The sequence below is a fragment of the Diadema antillarum genome, unplaced genomic scaffold (assembly GCF_040938485.1).
Source record: "Diadema antillarum isolate AM-2024a unplaced genomic scaffold, OU_Dant_1.0 seq00000130_RagTag, whole genome shotgun sequence".
In the NCBI taxonomy this organism is placed as follows: Eukaryota; Metazoa; Echinodermata; class Echinoidea; order Diadematoida; family Diadematidae; genus Diadema; species Diadema antillarum.
In genome coordinates, this window is record NW_027271208.1 from 84,654 (window position 1) to 104,974 (window position 20,321).

Below are 20,321 nucleotides of genomic sequence, written 5' to 3' on the forward strand. Positions count from 1 at the left end.
AACTTTGAGACAACAGCTCATGACAATAACCGATACTCTGTGTGTGTGAAACAGAGCTCAAAGTTTGTAGCCATTGTATGGAGGTGTTTGACTGAAATGTAACTGAAACACCCCACTGGAAGTATGCTTGCTATTTATCAAAATCCATACTCCATGAAGTATGCATACACGACTCTGTGTTTTCGAATGTATGACGACTGCAGTTTTGCCTGATCTCCGGTAAACGAATTTCACGCTGTTGCTATTATATAGCATACTACACTGAGTTGGAGGATACAGCAGATTGATACTATAGTCGTTGGTAATATCTTAAAAAAAACGAAAGTGGCCATCCAATGAATTATACCCATCTTACGTCAAATATTTAAAGAAAGATTATCAATTTTGCAATATACATTCAATACTGAATCGTAACGGAAGCTCACAACGACTGAATAAGCGAAGTACACATTTCCTCTTATTATACGAGTAAACAATCGTAAACAGTGATAACATGGTCATGGCGCTGATACAAGCTGAATACGAAATTCTTTCATCTTCCAATTTACGCAGTTTACAGATGAGTTAATAAGAGTGTGGTACTTGAATGTACTTGGGCCATTAAACAATACTGATTTCATGAAAGATTAAATAAAAATGCAATATGAAATAAATACCCCAGTAGAAGCTGTGCCGGTAACCCAGATGAGATCGTCAACATCAATCATGGACAGTCGAATACGACACCACTGTTAAGATATGCTCAAGACTACATTTCCCATACAAATAGAGTGAGAAATTTGAAATCGAGCTGAATACACATCTTACGGTGCAACTGAAATATAACGCCATGTCTTTCTTCACCTGTATTAAAGGCATAATTTACCATTTGCAGATAAAACAAAAATCCAGCATTAGTGCGTCAAAATATTTCTGAAATGTGAGTTAAGGATAGAAACGAACAATGTAAAAAATTGAATCAGTATAATCGATGTTAAGTATACCAGTGTGAACAATAGTTATGATAGAAATGTTTCCAGACTAAACCGTCTACAGTTATTGTTTATTGAGGAAAGCTGTGATATCTCCTTGTATTTTAGACTTTATTTCGAAATTTTCATATGGTAGGATGTTTTGTGATACAACTGACCTACACCAATATGCATCAAATGTGATATCTTGAACATTTTTAAATCACTGCTCCTAAAGGTCAACTGGACCTTTAATATGATTACAGCCGAATACAAGATTATACGATTATTTTGATGATATCACCTTATTGCACCAATTCCTTTCCTTGGGGCTTGCTGAGAAAGTTCAACAAGATACAAGGACATCGCTTAAGCCTTAGGGTGCTTCGAGTTCCAACTGGCACAGAAAACACCATAGCATTGTACACCCTGTCCAAAGTCTGTGGCACAGAAAGGGTTAAACGCCTATATCCTTCTAATCACAGACGCGCAACCATGTAATCTGATTGGGTAAGGAAGTCTGTTGCATGGCGACCACCGGTTCGTCGTTGGGTCGTACCCCTCTACCCCGCTGATTGGCGAGTTTGGTTTATTCTCCCCGCCCGTCACGTAGATCTTTCCCGCGCACACGGTCGCACCACAGAGCGCATGCGTGTTCGTCAAATCCTCTGCTTGGCTCCAGGCGTTCAGCGCCGGATCGTAGCGATGAACGACAGTAGAGACAGACCCTACGATGTAGATGTGGGTGCCGAGCGCGACGGCCGTGATGCCCGAAAACGCGTGCGGCATGCGCGCTCGAGGTTCCCAGAGGCCCGAGCCGTCGAGATCGTAGCTGTGGACGATGTCGGTGGGGGTACCATTGGCCAACGCACCTCCGAACACGTACAGCTTGTTACCGTAGACGATGGTCGCCGGGCTGCTTACAGCATTAGGCAGGGGCTCAAGCTGTTGAAATTGATAATTTGAAAAGAAAAAGAAGCTCTGTCATATTCATCCTTTTTTCAGTCATTAATTTTTGGGTAGATGTTAATGAAAAACATAGACTCTATATATTGCTTTGTTATTAATATACTAATGTTTAGGTTGTAATTTTATAAGTGATGGGATAAAAAAAGCGTTGCAATTAATATTGCGGCTAGAAGCTTCTCGGGGCCCAAGTAAATTCTTTTGAAATCTACAGTCTTTATTCCCCTCCATCAAAGAAGTTTCCAGATTTATGATTATTAGGAAAGTGAACAGACCGGTTTGCTAAGAATGATATTCAAACTTTATATGGATATTTCTGACGTAGTAACGAACAACTAGCTAATGAATGGAATCCAGTTTTCACTGTTGCAAAAAGGACAAACGAACTTTAAACTTACCGTATGCCATGTCTTGTCCTGTGTACTAAACCTGTCAACCATTCGCACTCTCTGGGTGCCGTCAAATCCGCCGACATAGTACAGGTTGCCGTCACCCGACGAGCACGCCAGTCTCTGCCGTAACCTCTCCGTCGGCAGCGGCGGGAGTTCCATCCAATCCGCGTCCCTGGAACAATGCATGATGAACGAACCTCGAGAACCCATCACGTAGACATCGTCGTCGACAGCGCCGACACAGCTGACGGTTTCGGCGTCGAAAGGCAAATGGGAGAACGTCGACCAGCGACGATCGATTGGGTCGAAATATTTCACCTCCGTCAGCTTAATGTTGGCAGGTCCGATCCCGCCGACGACGAGCACGACATGGCGCGATCGGGTTCGTTGCGGTTGGAGATTCATGTCGCCACGATTTCGTGCTGAATTTTCAATAGTCATAAAGAGTGACTGTGACTTCGCCACGAGGGGGTTGGAAAGGACTTTTTCGACGAGATACTGAGTTGGTAGGAGGTGCTCTCTTAAGTGAGATACGAGTCTAGTGAGGCTTGATAAGCGACTTTTCTTGTCTCTGTTGATCCACGCAATCATCGTTGCAAAGACTTCCTCCTCCCCTTCGATAACGAGATCGTCAGTGGACAGGTACATCTCCAAAATGTCTAGAGGTTGCTCGAGAATCTCCGCATGCTTACGGACGAAGCGAAAGTTTCTCAGGGCGTACTTCCATGCGCGAGTCGCAAGATCGGCGCAATTAAATCTGTCTGCCAAGGCGTAGATCCCGAGACAGTTGGAAGCGCCAAGTCTCTGCTCCATGTACTCTATGCAGAATTGCTTGACTTCCGGCATAAGTAGCATGTCGGCAGCTTCGAGGACGTTCGGCAGGTTGTCGTTGTTGATCGTCATCCTTGAGGTGTAGGTGAAATCCAAAATTGTTGAGAGACTTTCCGCCTTGATGCCTTTCAGGGCAACCACCTTCGATCTACTCTCCTGCATGTTGGAGCAGAACATCCGATGAAAGTACGGACTGGTCGACGCGAGAACGTTTCTATGGCAGCGAAAGGACCTGTTTTCCACCTTGAGAGTGACATCGGTCAGCTGGTTGTCCTTCCATAGGTCGTAAAGGCCCCGGAATAGTCGGCTCGAGTGGTCATTGCCGCGCTCGAGCACAGCTTCATTGTCATTGCATCGAGTGCGATTGGCATTATCATCGTAGGGCACAGGAGTGCCTGCTTCGCACGGAAGGAGAACTACGGACATGTTCTCTTCTGGGGTTCTTCTCTAGGCTAAGTCCTCTTCAAACGGCGAACCAAGTCCTTGCCAAGCCAGAGATGAGGGAGTCATATCTGAAGATGCATAGAAATAAAAGTGAAACAAACCGTTGCAATCAAAATTAGACACGATTATTGAATATTAATGCTTTATTTTCCTTTCTATATTCTCTTGACTAAAACGAATGTCCCACTTTCTTTGTCAAACACGTCGTCTTTACAAGTACCACATTGCCAGTCATTTTACTGGCAGAAGAGAGAAAGGAACATCTAAAGCACGTTTGAATAAGATTATGAAAGATTTATACATTTTGCAACGAAATGATAAATGTGCAGGCATGAATACGAGTGCTCCCCCCCCCCCAAAAAAAAAAAAAAAAAAAAAAAACCAAACCAACAACAACAACAGGAAAGACGAATACCTGGCTAACAATGCTATATAGAATTCAGCTTTCCTTTATCGTCGTGATAGCTTCGTACACTCGGAATCATAAGTCGCAGTCTTAATGACATTTTCCACCAAAAGTTTCGGTATAAATACACCAGGAAGAACACCAAAACAAGCTAGCTGAGAGTCAAGTGCGTCTGCGCATGCTCAATCGTCACACTCCGCGCAGGTCACTAGCTCGAGTCTCTTCTTTTTCTTGTAATGCATTCATGCGAACGACTGAGCTTGATTGTTTATGTCCTTCTGTGAGACTGTTCTGAAATACAGCCGACAACAACTAACACATGCTTTTTATCTGCTTGCTACAGTGCGTTTATTATTCGACATATGTTAACGTTTGTTCGCTTTGTCAGTTCACAAACAAGAAAGACTGGAAGTGTTGAAGGCACGATATATTCCTTCCATTTCGTGCTCAGCTTTTATGTGACGCCTGTTAGGCGAGAGAAGAGAAGAAGGTAAATATTGCAGAGGCTGTAAGATCACGTGGTGTTCGAAACTCCAATATCCCATCCAGATACTACGAATTTACCATTACATGATTGATGGCGTAGAATTCTTCTCCATTTGGACTGATAAAAGAGGGATTCTTTGTTGATCGCCTCGAGTACTTTTCCAAAAGGATTTAGTGTATCTAAAGCATCATTAGACATGTAGTATTGTTCCTTCACATTTCGTCCACGAAATGATAATTTCGTTAAAGAAACGGTCATTTTGTCGACGAAATGACCAATTTCGTAACGAAATATTCCGTGTGACACTTGGTGCTCCATGGTTTTTGTCCATGGTTTAAACCATGGTTTCATTTGTATCACCTTCGTGAATTCGGGCCATAATGTATATGTCGTGTGATGATGAAGGGGAAAAGGGGAGGACAGAGAATGCTATGTTGATACTACGTATGTTATGCCGGAAGCCTTTTTACGCCATGACGCTACATTGCAATAGTTTATAGTCTTCGACATCACAAGTACATTAAGATCATGCGGTTTCAGTTCTAACCCCCGTTCTTCTATTCATGCGCATGCATTCGGGACGATCGGGCGGACACGGCCAGTCAGCCACCCGTGGACGGTCTTCAATACAATATACAGCTCAACAGCTCAACGTGTACAATAATCGAATCTGTACTTTCTTTTCTGACATAAAAAAATAATAATTCTAGTCTTCTACCGAGCTATAAAAGGGGACGACGTCACAATGCTAAGCCCCCCTCCTTTCCAACAACTTTGTTTTGGCCCAGTCACTGACAGTCATAAAAGTATACTGCACACATAGAACTTAATTTCTATTCACAATGTTTCCCTCATTCAAATTTTGTGAATTTGTATAACTACTTAGATAAAATGCTATTGTATTTGCATTTTTGGTTGGAAATGGAAATGAATAAATGTTTTAACGAATGAATGTATGAAAGAATGAGTGAATGATTGGTTGGATGAATGAAGGAATGATTGAATGACTGACTTAATAAATGAATTGATGAATTCTAATTACTGGAGAACTGAAAGGGGCTTGTTGTATTTGCCAAATTATCAATCATAAAAATGTTATTTTATGTCGGTGTACATACCAGTAGGAAAGTTTGGATGACGTCATCGCCTCTCTTATTGTGCGCTTGTGAGTGCGACCAATATCACGATTTACTGCAAACACGTGAAACTTTGAATATCATATAAGGCCCTGTCCCTTAATATTACGTCCGATATTGATCTATTCCGTTCCTCTGATCATATTCAATAATATTTATATCAACTTGAACAACTTTTGTGCATGGTTCATGTGATATGAACTTTTAGGATTATATACATGTACTCTATTCTTGAGGACTATGAACCATTCAACCCACCAACCCTCGCTCTTCTTACCAAAAAAAAACCAACAACAACAACAACAAAACATGCATCAAACCAAATCAACTCACAATTGATAGTGCAATGACACCGTGCTCAGTTTCTTTGCTAGTCAGAGTCCGTCAGTCACATCTCTAAAAAGCCTAGCAATGATCCAAAGATTTTACTCTAAACAGTTGAGACCAGACCAAGCGAAGATACTTTTCAAGCAGCATGCAAGCAGTTCATCGACTTCGGGAACGTCTGCAGATACAGCTATGCCAGTCGAGACTCTCTTGATTGTCGAAAGGCGCCACAAGAACTTGACGCACAAAGAAGATCGCTGCCCAATCTTCAATTGCCGATGCCGAAACTCGATTGAACACAACTCGGCGTTTCAAAGGGGTTTATATACAAGGTAAATGCTCAACTTCTAAAGCTGAATGACTTTTTTTCTTTTACTATGTTTCATCTGAACTTGTTTATTTCTTTCTCCGTTCGTCGAACGACCTCAGATGTCCTCGGTTCAACCCATTTAGTGAGGGCTACACAAACGTTTTGAATTTAGTCATTTCAGTCCTCTGTGGCAAATTCTTCCCGGCCTAATTAGCGTTCCAAGGAGAGCAGGTAATAGGGTGTCCTCCCCTTTGGATGATTCCCTTTTCAAATACTGAGATTCCCGGAAGCCTTATACGGGGAAGGGCAATCGGCTTTTGTTGAAAAACACATGACTGAATGAATACCTGTGCTGCCTATAAACACAGCTGTACGGCAAAAGTGAACGCACCAGCGGACATCGCGCGCGTGTCTGAACTCTCGTAGCCTTGTCGGAGAGGTATATACTCAGCGAACCGGGCAAGGCCCCCGAGGATCAAAATTGAATGCCGCATCCTGAAAGATGCCTCAGGATTAGAATACGTTCAATGACGAAAGGACAGTGGAGCTCAAAGAGATGAATGAAATCCAATAAATCTTTCGATTTAAGAACAAAAACGGTTTTCTTTGTCACACTCCATCGTCACTGGTCCAACACGTGTCCTTCTTCTCCATTGCTGTGACTGTGCATGCTTCTTGGGTAAACATTAGTGTATAAAATTTGCCTTATTGTACAATCAAAAGGGAACCGGAAAGTGTCTATATTGTATGCATTTAAGAAATTAAGATACTGTACACCATTATATTGAATGTAACTTGTTCATTTTGGTGACAGTAGCGATAGGTAATTATGAGGGGACTGTAATCGATGTTCTCAAAGAACGCTATGTGAGATGAGTTTTTGGCACTCATTTAGTTATATGACATTCGTTGCACTATCATCTCGTAGAAACCTCTTAATCATTTATAAGATCTTCAATATAACTGTTTCCTTCCTGTTGTATAAGGAACTGTTCAAGGATGTTATCCTCCTCGAATAGAAAGAATCATTGTGAAAATTAGGAATGGTGAACCATGTTCGCCAGGCCTGAAAAAGACACCTACAGATATCGATTCGACCTAGATGCACATTGTGCGTGACACGATGTCCTTCGATCAGGGACGGAGATAAACTATAAGAATTCACTGGAGGTTATTTAAGGTCAGCATGGATATCCGCATAAAGAATCAGCCAAAGCTGAATCTTGCCTATCAGTGATACAAGTTGTGATTGTGCGAAAATAACCGCTCGAATTGCCGGCACATAGAGATGCGGTAGAGTCGATTTTCTTTTGCATATGGATTGTTATAATTTTCTATTTCAACTCTTTGACAATCTGTTTGATAACGGGTAAAGCAGAAGAAAATAAATGCTCCGTTTATAAACGGAAGTACGAACAGAAATATATGGTTCCCCTCTCTGGTTAGGCAAAAACAGAATAATCGATCAGACATGTAGACTGTAAACAAAACAAGCCGCAGTTTAATGTCATTGCTCTATACTTAGCTGACTCAGAGTGATATCATTGCCAACAGCAAAGCAGCATGTTATAAGCGTGACGTATAGCAATTGTGATCACCTCTAGGAAATTAGCATAAACAGAGAAACATGATTCGTTTTTTTGTTTCTGATATATCTACTCATTTCGAGTTCGAAACTGACCGCAGTGTGTACATTCTTTTGCTATTGTACCGAGCCACGCGGAACAAGCTCGGCATCAAAGCTCTGATAAGATGACAAACACGATAAGATGTTGCTATATATTGTTTTCTTGTTTGTCATCGTTAAAATAAAGCCATTCTCCCGCGTAAAACAACAACAAAGCAGTATGCTCTAAACGTGACGTATTGCAATTATGATCACTTCTGGGAAATAAGCATAAACAGAGAAACATGATTCATTTAGTGTTTCTGATATATCTACTCATTTCGAGTTCGAAACTGATCACAGTGTGTACGATCCTTTGCTAATAGCAAACCAAGCGGAACAAACTCGGAATCTCGGAAGCTTTGATAAAATGATTGAAATCAAATTTGATATTTGAACATACACTGTTCTATGTTGATATCCATTGTTTCTTGTTTGCCATCGTCAAAATCAAACCATTGTCCTGGCGAAAACAAGTGTGAAAGCGAAGCAAAGAATTTATTCAATAACTGCGTAGATAAGCAAGAATGTGTTTGTCTTCAACAAGCTCGGTCAACCTGTCAACAATGATGGTCCTTTCTGTTATGCATGGTATGTGTCCGGTCCATATGGGTATTTTCTTTAATAGTCAACTATTTGTGATGAGTTCAGATTAACAAAAATTACATTGTTAAGTGAACACGGTGATGTCCTGCCCAGCCAGGTTTTTGTAGATTTACCCTTATGTGTGTGTGCTTGTGTGGGTATGTTTTTTTTTCAGTCAAGATTTATCCGAGGTTTATATAAATTACCCTGTCCAGAAAGTATAAAAAAATGAGAAAAGATATATGCCTATATTGTCCTTTCTTATTGCGCTTGATAACAATAGTGCTATGGTGAGTTACGGAGGTACAAATAGTATTTTCATAATGTCTTACTGACATCTTCATGTTTTCGTTGAAACAGTTGAACACCTAACAATCGATGTTTCAACGGTCCATTATAACTGAGCTTGAAATCCTGCTGTCCTAAAACCTTCCATAGAATTGTTGAGTTCTATACCTCAATCTTCAATATATTTCTTTTCTGCTTACCCACGAGATGACTAAGAAAAGCTTGTGTCCGTTCGATTTAGCATGAAAATTGCGCTGAAATATGAAACACCGACTGTCAGGGGAAGAAGATTGTAAAGTTGGTGTAAATTATCGTCCCAAGGCACGATTTCCAAAGTGATACTTCTGCCCTGAAGTTAAAAGGGGAGTTTTGAGTTGATGACATGATCACCTAAGATATTTCAATATAGGATCTCATAACTTTCTAATCTTATGCCGAATTCTGATGAAACATTTAGAGTTTAATGGTCTGATTTGACTTGTGTTTCATCAAAGTACATTCACATGTGTGGAACTGCACTCCAGATGATATAAATTATTACTGCGGCAGGAATACTTGGACGAGTTTACCTAAAATTTGACTTTCGTTATCAAGATGCAACTTTACTTGAGAACTTTTCTCTTATAAGACGAATGCGGGAAGGAGCAATATGTATTCATTTGTTTATCTTATTTTATTGTTATTATCATTGTTTCAATTTCATATCGTAAGCCTTTCGAAGAGTAGCTATATTGCGGCCTGAGGAATTTCAATATCACGTGATCATTTTCATTTCATTTCATTTCATTTATCATAAAGTGCTTTCTGATAATGATTATACATGTTTGAAGAAGAAGTAAAAACAAAGTTATTTTTGCAATCAACTCTGAAAATGAGTTAAATAAACGTAGACTAATCTCAAGAAAACCAAGTATCAACCGTGCCTACATGACAAGTCTGTCCTTGCCTTGGTTAAGAACTAAGACAAGAAAATGAGGAAACTTGCATTACTTAGAGTTAAAGCTTTATGACCTCACAAGAACGAAGCAAGCAATGCAGTGAGCAACGAGTAAACATCTTCTGATCATGAGGGTGTAGCGTTCAATGGAGGGGGTAAACAAGACTTACATGACAGCTAAGCGTCCTTACCATTAACTCTGTTGTGCCAAGGAGGAACGTATTTACTTTGCAAACATCTTTGTTACACAGAGCACAGAATCCTATTCAAGCGGCAACCACATTGTGTGTAAAACCCATTAACAGCCTGATGTGCAAAACTGAACATGAAAGAGTAGTAAAAACACATACAAACACACGCACACACACGCATACACAAACACAAAAGAAAAAAGAAAAAAAAATCGACCATTGAATATTTCCTGGGTTGCTGAAATGAAAATTGTTATTGTGCTTCTTTGCCATTTTAATGTCTTTTTATGACAAGTATGGAATTATGGATATAATTATGACTGCAGGCGATTTAAGTCCATTTATGTTCTGCAGAAGAATGCCATTTGAAGATTTATGAGCATGTTAGAGAATATTGGAAATAAGAACCACAAAGGGGTTTCTGCCACCGTAATCTCTTTCTATTTCATAATTCATTTTTTCTTGAAGCAAGCGAAAAATTAATGATACCCATAAAGTTACAGCATTTTGAGGGAGTTAGGTTATTGCTTTTCTACCAATGAGGTAACTCCATTGTGCATCCTGCAGCCACCTAGAATATTCTCCACTTACCACGATCCCCCCTTCTTCAATTCTGATACATGATACATGATAAATGCTGACACATGTCACTGCATGTAGTATTATCAGACTATTGCCACATAGTACCCAGTAATCTTTGTTTGTTTGTTGACAGAATAAGGACCATCACCGTAAGGCCCTATAGGAGAATATTATATTTCTAGAAGAATGTGTAAGTAAAGCAATGCTGGGAAATTTTCAGGAATTCTAGCAAGACCATTGCTCACTGTCAATTTCTCAACACATCCTGCAGAACGTCATGTCCCAACAGTGCCTCATAAACACGAAGAACATTTTTATTTCTTATTTCTATACAACTGTGTGTTTTTTAATCTAATCACTGTATAGGTGAATGGAAATGAGTGAATTCTGTCGGTACGAGCATGTTTGTGCTCACGAATGAAAAAAAAAATGGTGATTTGTGCATGAATCTTGACAAATCGGCTGTTTGCCGAAGTACGGAACATAGTTCAAATATCGCTCGATGTGAAATTCACAAGGGATCGTTTTAAGCGTCCCATGCACGTATAGCTTTTACAGAATCCACTTTTACACTTCAGAAAATAAGCCCCAAACAATCAAAACATAAAGCAGCAACCTTGGATTTCACAATCTAACTTCAAGTGACTCCATTGTAAGGAAGTTACATATACGAGAACATTCTCCGGAAACGTCTTAAAGGACAAGTTCACCTCCATTGACATGTGGGTTGAGTGAATGCAGCAATATTAGTAGAACACATTAGAAAGAGTTTGAGGAAAATCGGGCAATCCGTTCAAAAGTTATGAATTTTTGAAGTTTCTGCTAAGTCATGACTGGGTGAGAAGACTACTATAGCTTGTGATGTCACATGAGTACAACGATATAAAGAAAGAATAGAGAAAATTCAACATATTTCCATTTTTCTCGCATAACAAAGGAACACTTGACTTCTCTCTTTCAGAAGGCAGGGGGAATAATATAACCCTTAACACACGTCAGTAGCAAGTCAAAGAAATGTGCACTTTATTCAAAAAGTAAAGTTTTGTGAAATTCTCTTTTTATTTTCCTTATGTAGTTGTACGCATGTGACATCATACACTGCAGTAGTCTTCTCTTCCAGCAGTGACTGCGCAGATATTTAAAATATTCGTAAAATTTGAACGGATTGTCCAATTTTCCTCAAACTTTCACTGATGTGTTCTACTAATATTGCTGCATTCTCTCAATTCTTATGTTTATGAAGGTGGACTTGTCCTTTAACTTTGTTGAAAATCTGGGAAACAACTGGGCACCGAATTCTATTATATGCGACACAGCAGCATGGAGAGTCAACAATCCCGCCTGTTTTTACAACTCACATCGACTCAAACAATATATATTTTTTGGGACGTTTCATGAACTCTGAGATACGAATTCGGATAAATCCAAGCGGAAGAAGTCGGCCTTTAACAAAGAGCTCAAAGACCAAAACTGAACAATGCGAAAAATATGACTATGCAAGCACAATTTCGGAGTATTGGCAAACCGAGTTCTCTTGCAATACACTTTAACAATCGTGTTTGCAGCAGGCTTGATCTCATACGTCAAATATGTGTGATATCACAGCGGCAACTTCTTTAACAACGATACTTTTATGTTGTTTCCAACATGTTCCCCTTTACGTCAACAACCGCAAGACGGATTCATACACATTTTGCTTTTTACAGTTTTTAATACAGTTGACTACATCCCCAAACGATGCGATATTGATCAACATGATCATTGTTTTATTCGCTTTAGTTCAAGGCTCTACAGTTGTAATGAATATCAACTGTCTTCCAATTACTGTGTTTGTCTTTGGAGAAAGGTAAACGCACTCTTGTAGCGTTAACGTCATTACTATTTTTTTTTTTACCTCTTGAAAGCAATAGGCAAGAATTTGGCCATAGTCCCTGTCATGAAATTATTCGCGGCAGAAAGTTATTGTTCGTTCTCTTTTCTTTTCTTTTTTTTTCACTGATCTTCCGCACAGACAGCGGAGGTTACATCTAACATGCATGCATGATGGCCGTAGACCTGAATTGGTTATGGTGAAATAAATAGTGCTGTTCACAAATAAAATATATTTGCATTGGGGAGTGTGCACAATACTAGAGCAGGGGCATATCATCATAATGCGGGGCAAATATTCTAATTATTTGACCAGTGTTCAATATACTTTTGTCACCCTTACTACAAGCAAATCATTACACGCGCGACTAGAATTCAGTATCTATTTGTCAAAACACGAAAAAAAATGAATATGCATGGCTGCACGAGTGACAAAAGGCTACATAGATGGATGTTTTGTATGGTATAGCTGGTCAATATTTATCGACTGCGTTCGTCTACGACAGGGATTATTGTATTCGTACAAAGGCTGCGCAGGATACTAGTATTACGTGATGTCAGACAATGGATGCCCATCAAGCATACGTCAAGCAGGCCGTAAACAAGATGTCGGGGTGAGGGTGGGCTCAATACGAGAAACTGACAGGTACAAATCGTCTGACAAGTTCTCATTATCGCATTCCATTGCGCTGTCACTATTATCCGATACATTATCAAACAATTTCCCCATTGTACCATACTATGACACACTTTTATCAAGCGTCACTCTTTGCATGCTATGTACTCCTATAGTGAACAATATTGTAACTGCTGATCTTCAAATTTTAACAGACATGTCGGGAAATAATGTGTTTTAGCACATCCTTTTCCCACATTAACGGTAGTCTTCCCCCCCTTTCTTTTCGATTTCCCCATTGTTACAGATTTTATTTCACGAACTTGTGTATTGTAGCATGAGAAGCTTCTCCGTTCCCCTTTTGGAGAACCATCTGTAAACTATCATTATCTTTGATTTTTTACCACATCCAGTTTCACGCCAGCCGTTTTGTGCTTTATTGGTCTGTGACCATTTTAGATCATCTCATAATCATTACAACACTAGTTGTACGGAATGACAGACTTACTGACGATATCGAATCATAGATAAATCAAGAAAATTGTCGGAAAGGGTGGATAAACTAAAGAAAATGAATGCTCAAAACGCAAAAGACCAATCTGAATAAGAAACATATAGCATCCATTATTATAAAAATACTCTCTCAAATCGGCCTGTATTTTGATATACATTTTGTACATACAGAACTTCTGTTAGAATCCATAATGACGTACGTATTTACACAATGGTTATCGTATTTAAACCAAATGTCAGGTGATGGGTTTTTTTTTCGGAAGGTTCGTCAATCCGAAAAAGAAATAAGCTTAATTTCGAGGGTTCGTTATTCCGAAACACGCAAATTCCAAATTACTTTGATGTATGTTGATCCGAACATTTTGTCGGTGTTTGTGGCCTTATTCCGAAAATTCGTTATTCGAAGATTCATTAATTGGTAAATTAAATAAAGTTTGTTAATCCGAAGGTTAAACAATGTTTGTAACCCCGAAGACGGAAAGAAGGTGCGTACTTACGAACATTCGCAATTACAATTCAATTTCAATTCATTTTATTTCCATACTTCTCATTGATGGACATTATATCAGAAATTAAACAAGTTCTTTCACCTTGTAAACAATGTGCAAAACACAACAATATACATGGTGATAACACAGTAATTATATGTAATAACTGGTCAAATTCGAAATCGAGATGGGGTTGATCAAAGAAAAGTATGGCGGGACCTACATGAAAGCAAGCTTGTCTGGCTGTAAGCCCCGAGTAATCAGTGTTTTCTGAAAAGAAACGGAGAACGGATAGTAGATAAGACCAGATGATGTAAGGGTGCCAAATAAGAAAAAAAAACTAAAATGTGAACTATTACTGTGACCGAGCTATCATTGGTTTCAGGAATACAACATGATTTGCATAATCATAAAGCCTACTTTGGTATATACACTATAAACTGTTGTTGCATTAAAGCTATCGCCAGGATATGATCAGTAAGACACAAGAAGTAACATGTACAGCTATCAAGCCATTTGGTGTCCGCCGTCAAGCTCTGTATAGTAAGTTAGAGAGAGAAAGAGGGAAAGAGGAAGAGAGGGAAGCGAAGTATATAGAATGTGGAATTGATAATGATGAATTCGGAGAGCCTGAAAGCAAGACCCAAAATGGAATCTGCAGCGTGTTGACAAGAATGTTTGATCAGACAATAACATACCACAATATTACATAAGGCAATACAATTATTCAGTTTCTGCAAGATATGCACTCAATAAAGACTCTTTTAATTTGCGTTTAAAGGAATATAAAGACAAGCAGCTTGTTATTTCGGGGGAGAGGTCATTCCAATATCTAGGGACCGTATACATTATCGTTTTTTTAGCGAAAATTGTTCGAGTACAATTACGAAGTGTGAGCAAAACTTCAAGGTATTTATTCCCACAATTCTTCTTTGACTATTTGGTAAATGTGCAACTTATGTACCGTATACATGAATGGGAAAATGTACCAATTGTTCCATCAGCAGATGTAGATTGAACTCGCTCACTCATCATCCAAGAATTTCATTCTTAAATCTTGGACTCATGAGGTAAAAATTGCCATGATTATAGTAATAATAAAATCGCTTTATTTTGATAAAGTGAACGTTTCTAATTTATGTCTCATTCTACACAAATAACCCGGATGAGACCGACTGAAAAAGCAGAACTGAGAAAAAAATCATGACGCAAAATCACAAAGCCAATGATTCATGAGGTTAATGTTAACCTCTGTCTGACACCATGGATGAAAAATCAAGGGCGAATCAATATTTCTGGCACAACAAATAACATTCAATGGAATGCTCGAATAATTTTATCTGTAACCGCACTTTAAGGAAGTTAAATGCTGTTTTTTAACCTCTGTATTTTGTTTGCAGTATGATAGGTATGTTCTTGATTATACAAAAACTGTGAAAAAGGTTCATTCAGATGATATTACCAAAAGACAAAAGCCCAGGGGGGCGTTTCATGAAGGAACTTGTCGGATAAAATGTCCAACAAGTCAATTATATCCGACAAGTTTTGAGAAATTATTTAGTCTGATTGGCTGATTTCTCTGAACTTGTCGGATATAATTGACTTGTCAGATATTTCATTCGACAAGTTCCTTCATGAAATGCCCCCCAGGAAGCCAGAGGCTAGAAATTGTAAGATAGGGGTATCCCCGATAATTCAAAGAATTTCATACAAGAGTAAAAAACACCAATGATTTTGTATGAATTACACACGACAGTTGAAATACTACAATCACTTCCAAAAATCATGACGGTATATAGCCTGGCTATTGCACATATGAAATGGGGAACACGAATAGACAGGCAAAACACATTAATTTATGTACAATGTGCAATGAAATAAAAGTTGTCATCTTAACCCCGTGGTTCTCCCATTGTGACTAGTGCAAATATAGTCAGCACACGGTATCAACCAGACACGTTGTACCATAATATGCTTGAATGAATGAATCTTAAGCCGTCTGTTTTCATTTTTTAAAACTGATTTTAGCCACGTATCATTAATCTGAAAAATGAAATTATTTGCATGGAATTCCCTTCAAATTTTCTTTATATCGTTGCCCATGCTCAGCTTTAGGAGCTGTAAGAGGTTATACACCCAGCGATGGCAGCATCGAAACTTTGAAAAAAAAAAAATCATTTTTTTTTGAACTGTTTTTTTGAACGGATTTTTCAATTTTCCTCAGACTTCACTGATTATATTATACATTAATGTATACGATTTCACACCACGAAAGATAGTAATAAGGAACATCAGCATTGAAAGACAAGACATGAATGCAGCGGTAGAGCTCAACATCATCATATTTTTTTCATGACTGTAGGTAAGGAGTAAATATTTGTTTTTCTTTCAGTGTTATTTGGCCTTGTGTTTCGTCATTCATGTAGTTTCTGCAATAAAAAAAAAATGTTTGTGGTTTTGTGTTTGTCAGAGTGATTTTATGTGCGTGTGTGTTTTTTGGGGGTGGTTTGTTCTCGCCCATAACAAGTTATCTGAGTGCATTACTTGCATCTGCTTTCTTATCATAATCTACATAATTTATGTGCAGCGGAAATTACTGTTATCTGAAACATTTGTACGTAAAATGGGACTTTGAGTGGAATGCGTTATCATTATCATTATGCTATCATCATTTCCATCTAAATACGTCCAAGATAAGCAGAGCATTGAAGAGATTGCAAACATTACAAAGCAACGATCGTAGACTATCATACGGTCATATAAAATCGTGGTATTATTAAAGATAATGAAATGAAATGAAATGAAATGAAATGAAATGAAATGAAATGAAATGAAGTGAAATGAAATGAAATGAAATGAAATGAAATGATATGAAATAGAATGAAATAATAAATTCCATATACTCGGTCTTCTCGTTTTGTCATGTTCATGGGTCGTGAACTATCAATAATTTTCCTAATTCATCTTTACAGCCCTCTTCAAATTATTTTTTTACTGCATGATTATCTCTTGTGTTCCTAAACTATGTAGGTCAACGAATTCCTAAAAAGAATCAATAGTCAGTGATAGTAATGACAGAGGTGCAAAGGTAAACTATAGAATAACCATTTTCATGCTTCTTGCCCACGAAAGCTATTATGGCCTCGCATATAATGATAACAACAAATTCCATTGATAAAAAAAAATGCAACTGAGTTATAGAATTGTTATACATTTCAGTCATTTCACTCATAAGTTACGAGAGTCTTGCAGATCCTTGTATAGTTCTATGGGAAAAGCTGCATCTAGTAACGAACGGAGTAAGTTATGACCATTATCACAATTTCACAGGGAACTGCACACAAGTATGATAATCGGGCAATTCGCGGTTTTTATTGATTGATTAAACATTACTGCCACTTTTTGACAAAAACAAAGACATAAATGAAACTGAATGAAGATGACTGTTACAATACATTGACATGTTGCTTTTCATGACATAAATGATACTCAAAACGTATATTTTAGCACTCAAAACGTACACTGGTAAGGCAATAGACATTAGATTCAAAGTAGAGAGGGAGGGTTTAATAGCACAACTTGTATTACTTAGGCCTTCAAAACTTGGACTCGTGACAAACACACAAAAAAAAACTGAATCTCGGCCTATTGTATGAGAAAGAGAAAAGAAGGGAAAGTAAGAAATGAAGGGAACAGACAGGACAAGATGAGAAGGGTGGAAATAAAAGATATGGAGAGAGGATATAGGAGACGGAACAGGAGGTATGGTAATTTCAGACAGAATATCTTTGTAGTAATTAATTCCTGAATAAAATGAGATCATAGAACGCCCTCGCAGCTGTATTCACTGTTATGAGTAGAGCTTAAAAATGATTCTATTTTCTCTTTTTGTCATAGTGTGTGTGGAGGTGTGTGTGTGTGTGCGTGTGCTTGTGTGTGTGTAATGTGTGGTGTGTCAGTGTGAGGATGAACGTTTTTCTCCCACTCTCTCAGAAGGCCATGGGGTGAGCTGGTTTTTTCGCTTGTTTCGTTCCGACAACTGCGGCACTAAAATTTCTCCACAGCTACGTGTAAACAAATAACGAAAAAGGCTACAGGAAAAAGTTCGACACAAACCCTCCTGCAGTATTTTGGTAATTTAGGGGGAAACAGTGAACTTTTTTTGTCACTGAGGAGCTGAATATGTACACTTTGCCGTGTACGATATTCATTCGCGAACGATCATGTGATGTATGTTATCCAATACGAATCGAGAATTATTGTTTACGAGTCAAAATGGCCGCCCCCTGCGAGCCTGTCGACGCGTCTACGTCGTCTGCTCAGCCGAAACTTATTATGCGTTATTATGCATGTAACATCGATGAAGTTTGAAAATTTCACGGCTATGACAAACCTAAGATAGACGAAACCTATTTTGTGTGCCAAAGAGTGGATCAAATTGAGTGGGGGAGACCATGAAATCGCAGACCAGAACGAAGTGATTCAGCTGCTCAGGGGGACTGACTGCAACCTACGTAGTAGGATAATTTACAGGTTAGTTTACGTGCGTACAGTCGAGTCGTAGCAGTCGACACTGCAGTGCAGTCTCACTCATAATGTTAATGACCATGATGACTACAAGTACAATTGTACAACGTTTAATAGCTATGTTATGAACGTTGCTTGTGTATGTTATAATGGGCGCTAATGCAGTAGCTTAGCCGTTAGCGTGTCTGTTACTTAGATAAATTATCTTGAATTTCACCTTGGCATGGCATAGCGCCGTTATAATGTCGCCTAGCTGTTAGATGTAATTTTACATGTTGTTCTATGTACAGCCCAGGTTAGGTTGACGTAGCTGATCAGTGATATTGTTTTGTAAAAGTCTTGACACACAGGACTGGATTGAAAAAGGTCTAAACTGCATGTAAATTTATATTTTCATAATCATGGCCATGGAGTATTAATATTAAAAATCCATCCTGTTTCTCTCACTTCGAAATTGGCGAATCCTCCCTCAAAACACACATTTAGCATCTCATTAAATTAACTTATTAATATTTGATATAAATAGATCTAAAAGACCAACAATGACAATAACATAATTGCAACAATTAAACTCCCTAAAACATATGATTACCATTATGTTGTGCCAAACTATAAAGCAGTGGGTGGTGGTGATAGTGAAAGGCCAAGGATTACTAGTATTAATGATGGTAAGGCAGTTGTATTCATAATTATGATAATTGATATTGCATGTGATCAGGTGCTGAAAGCTGTAGATGTAATTTAAAATCAGTAATTGCACTGCAAGTACAAGTTGAAGTAGTTGATGATGACAATGATCATGAGGTGTTAATGATTACCTGGCATAGTACTAGGGCCTGTGTATTGGTAATTACAAGATTCAAATATTGGCAGTCAATAGTCTACCGTACATTTAATGATATATTGAGTGTAATGTTCAACCCCTCCCTCTAGCATTTAGCCTTTTTTCCCCTTAACAAAATCCAACGGCTAATCATTGCTGTTCATTTCTCCATTGTATTAAATAGGATTCCATGAAACGTGCTACAAGAGGTTTATAGATAGCAAACGCCTGAATCTCGCTAGGAAAGAAAGCTGAAGGAGGAGCCTGGTCCGTCAGCAGGAGCATCTGTTTCCTCCCCTAAGACGCTCACATCAAGATTAAGATTTTCTTCTGGAAGCTCTTCAGGTTCTGCTGTGTTGCCTGTGAAATGCATCATTTGCAACAGAGTCAACCTGCTCATTACTTGCCAAGGGAAATAGGTTAATATGATTGATATTGAAGCATGAAAACATTGTCATGTTACTATAAGTTGTCCTTGATAAAATGGAGCAATATATAGGTCTATACACCACTGAAACATTCACACACATACACAAAGAACTTCAGTGCAAAGTTCAGAAACAACAGAATGTACTGTATATGCACCAATGCTTTGGTCAATGTGATTGATATTCAAGAATTGACATCTTACCAAATTGTGCATGATAAAATGTCTTTGTAATACAGATTGCTTCCTGTATTTTGAATGCCAATTTTTATGCAACATGTTTTGACTCCTTGCCTCAGTATGTGATTGTTCGCCCTTTAGCAAACATTTCTGCCCACTATTATGATTTGATTAGGGTTGAATTATTCTAAGAACAAAGATGTTTTCCTAAGTGTGTTTTTTTTTCCATAAAACTGAATGACTACGATTAAAATTTGTTTCTCCCACTCCGGGGAAAAAAATATGTAACTATTATTAATACTGAAACAGAATGTTCATGTAGAAAGGTCAGTACAATGTAGGTGTGAGTACAAAATCAGTTTGCTAAAACTAATACACAC

At 38.4% G+C, this 20,321-nt stretch overlaps 1 protein-coding gene across 1 annotated transcript in view; it reads right to left on the bottom strand.

Moving 5' to 3' along the window:
* Positions 1–239: 239 nt before the first annotated feature.
* LOC139727407 (kelch-like protein 24) overlaps positions 240–20,321 on the bottom strand; it is a 28,532-nt gene continuing 8,450 nt past the window's right edge. The window contains exons 2-3 of the mRNA XM_071638362.1: positions 2,315–3,651; positions 240–1,895 (exon numbers count right to left, since the gene is read on the bottom strand). Of these exons, the coding sequence (XP_071494463.1) occupies positions 1,416–1,895; positions 2,315–3,565 (1,731 nt within the window). The 5' untranslated portion in view covers positions 3,566–3,651 and the 3' untranslated portion in view covers positions 240–1,415. The remainder of the gene's footprint in view (positions 1,896–2,314; positions 3,652–20,321) is intronic.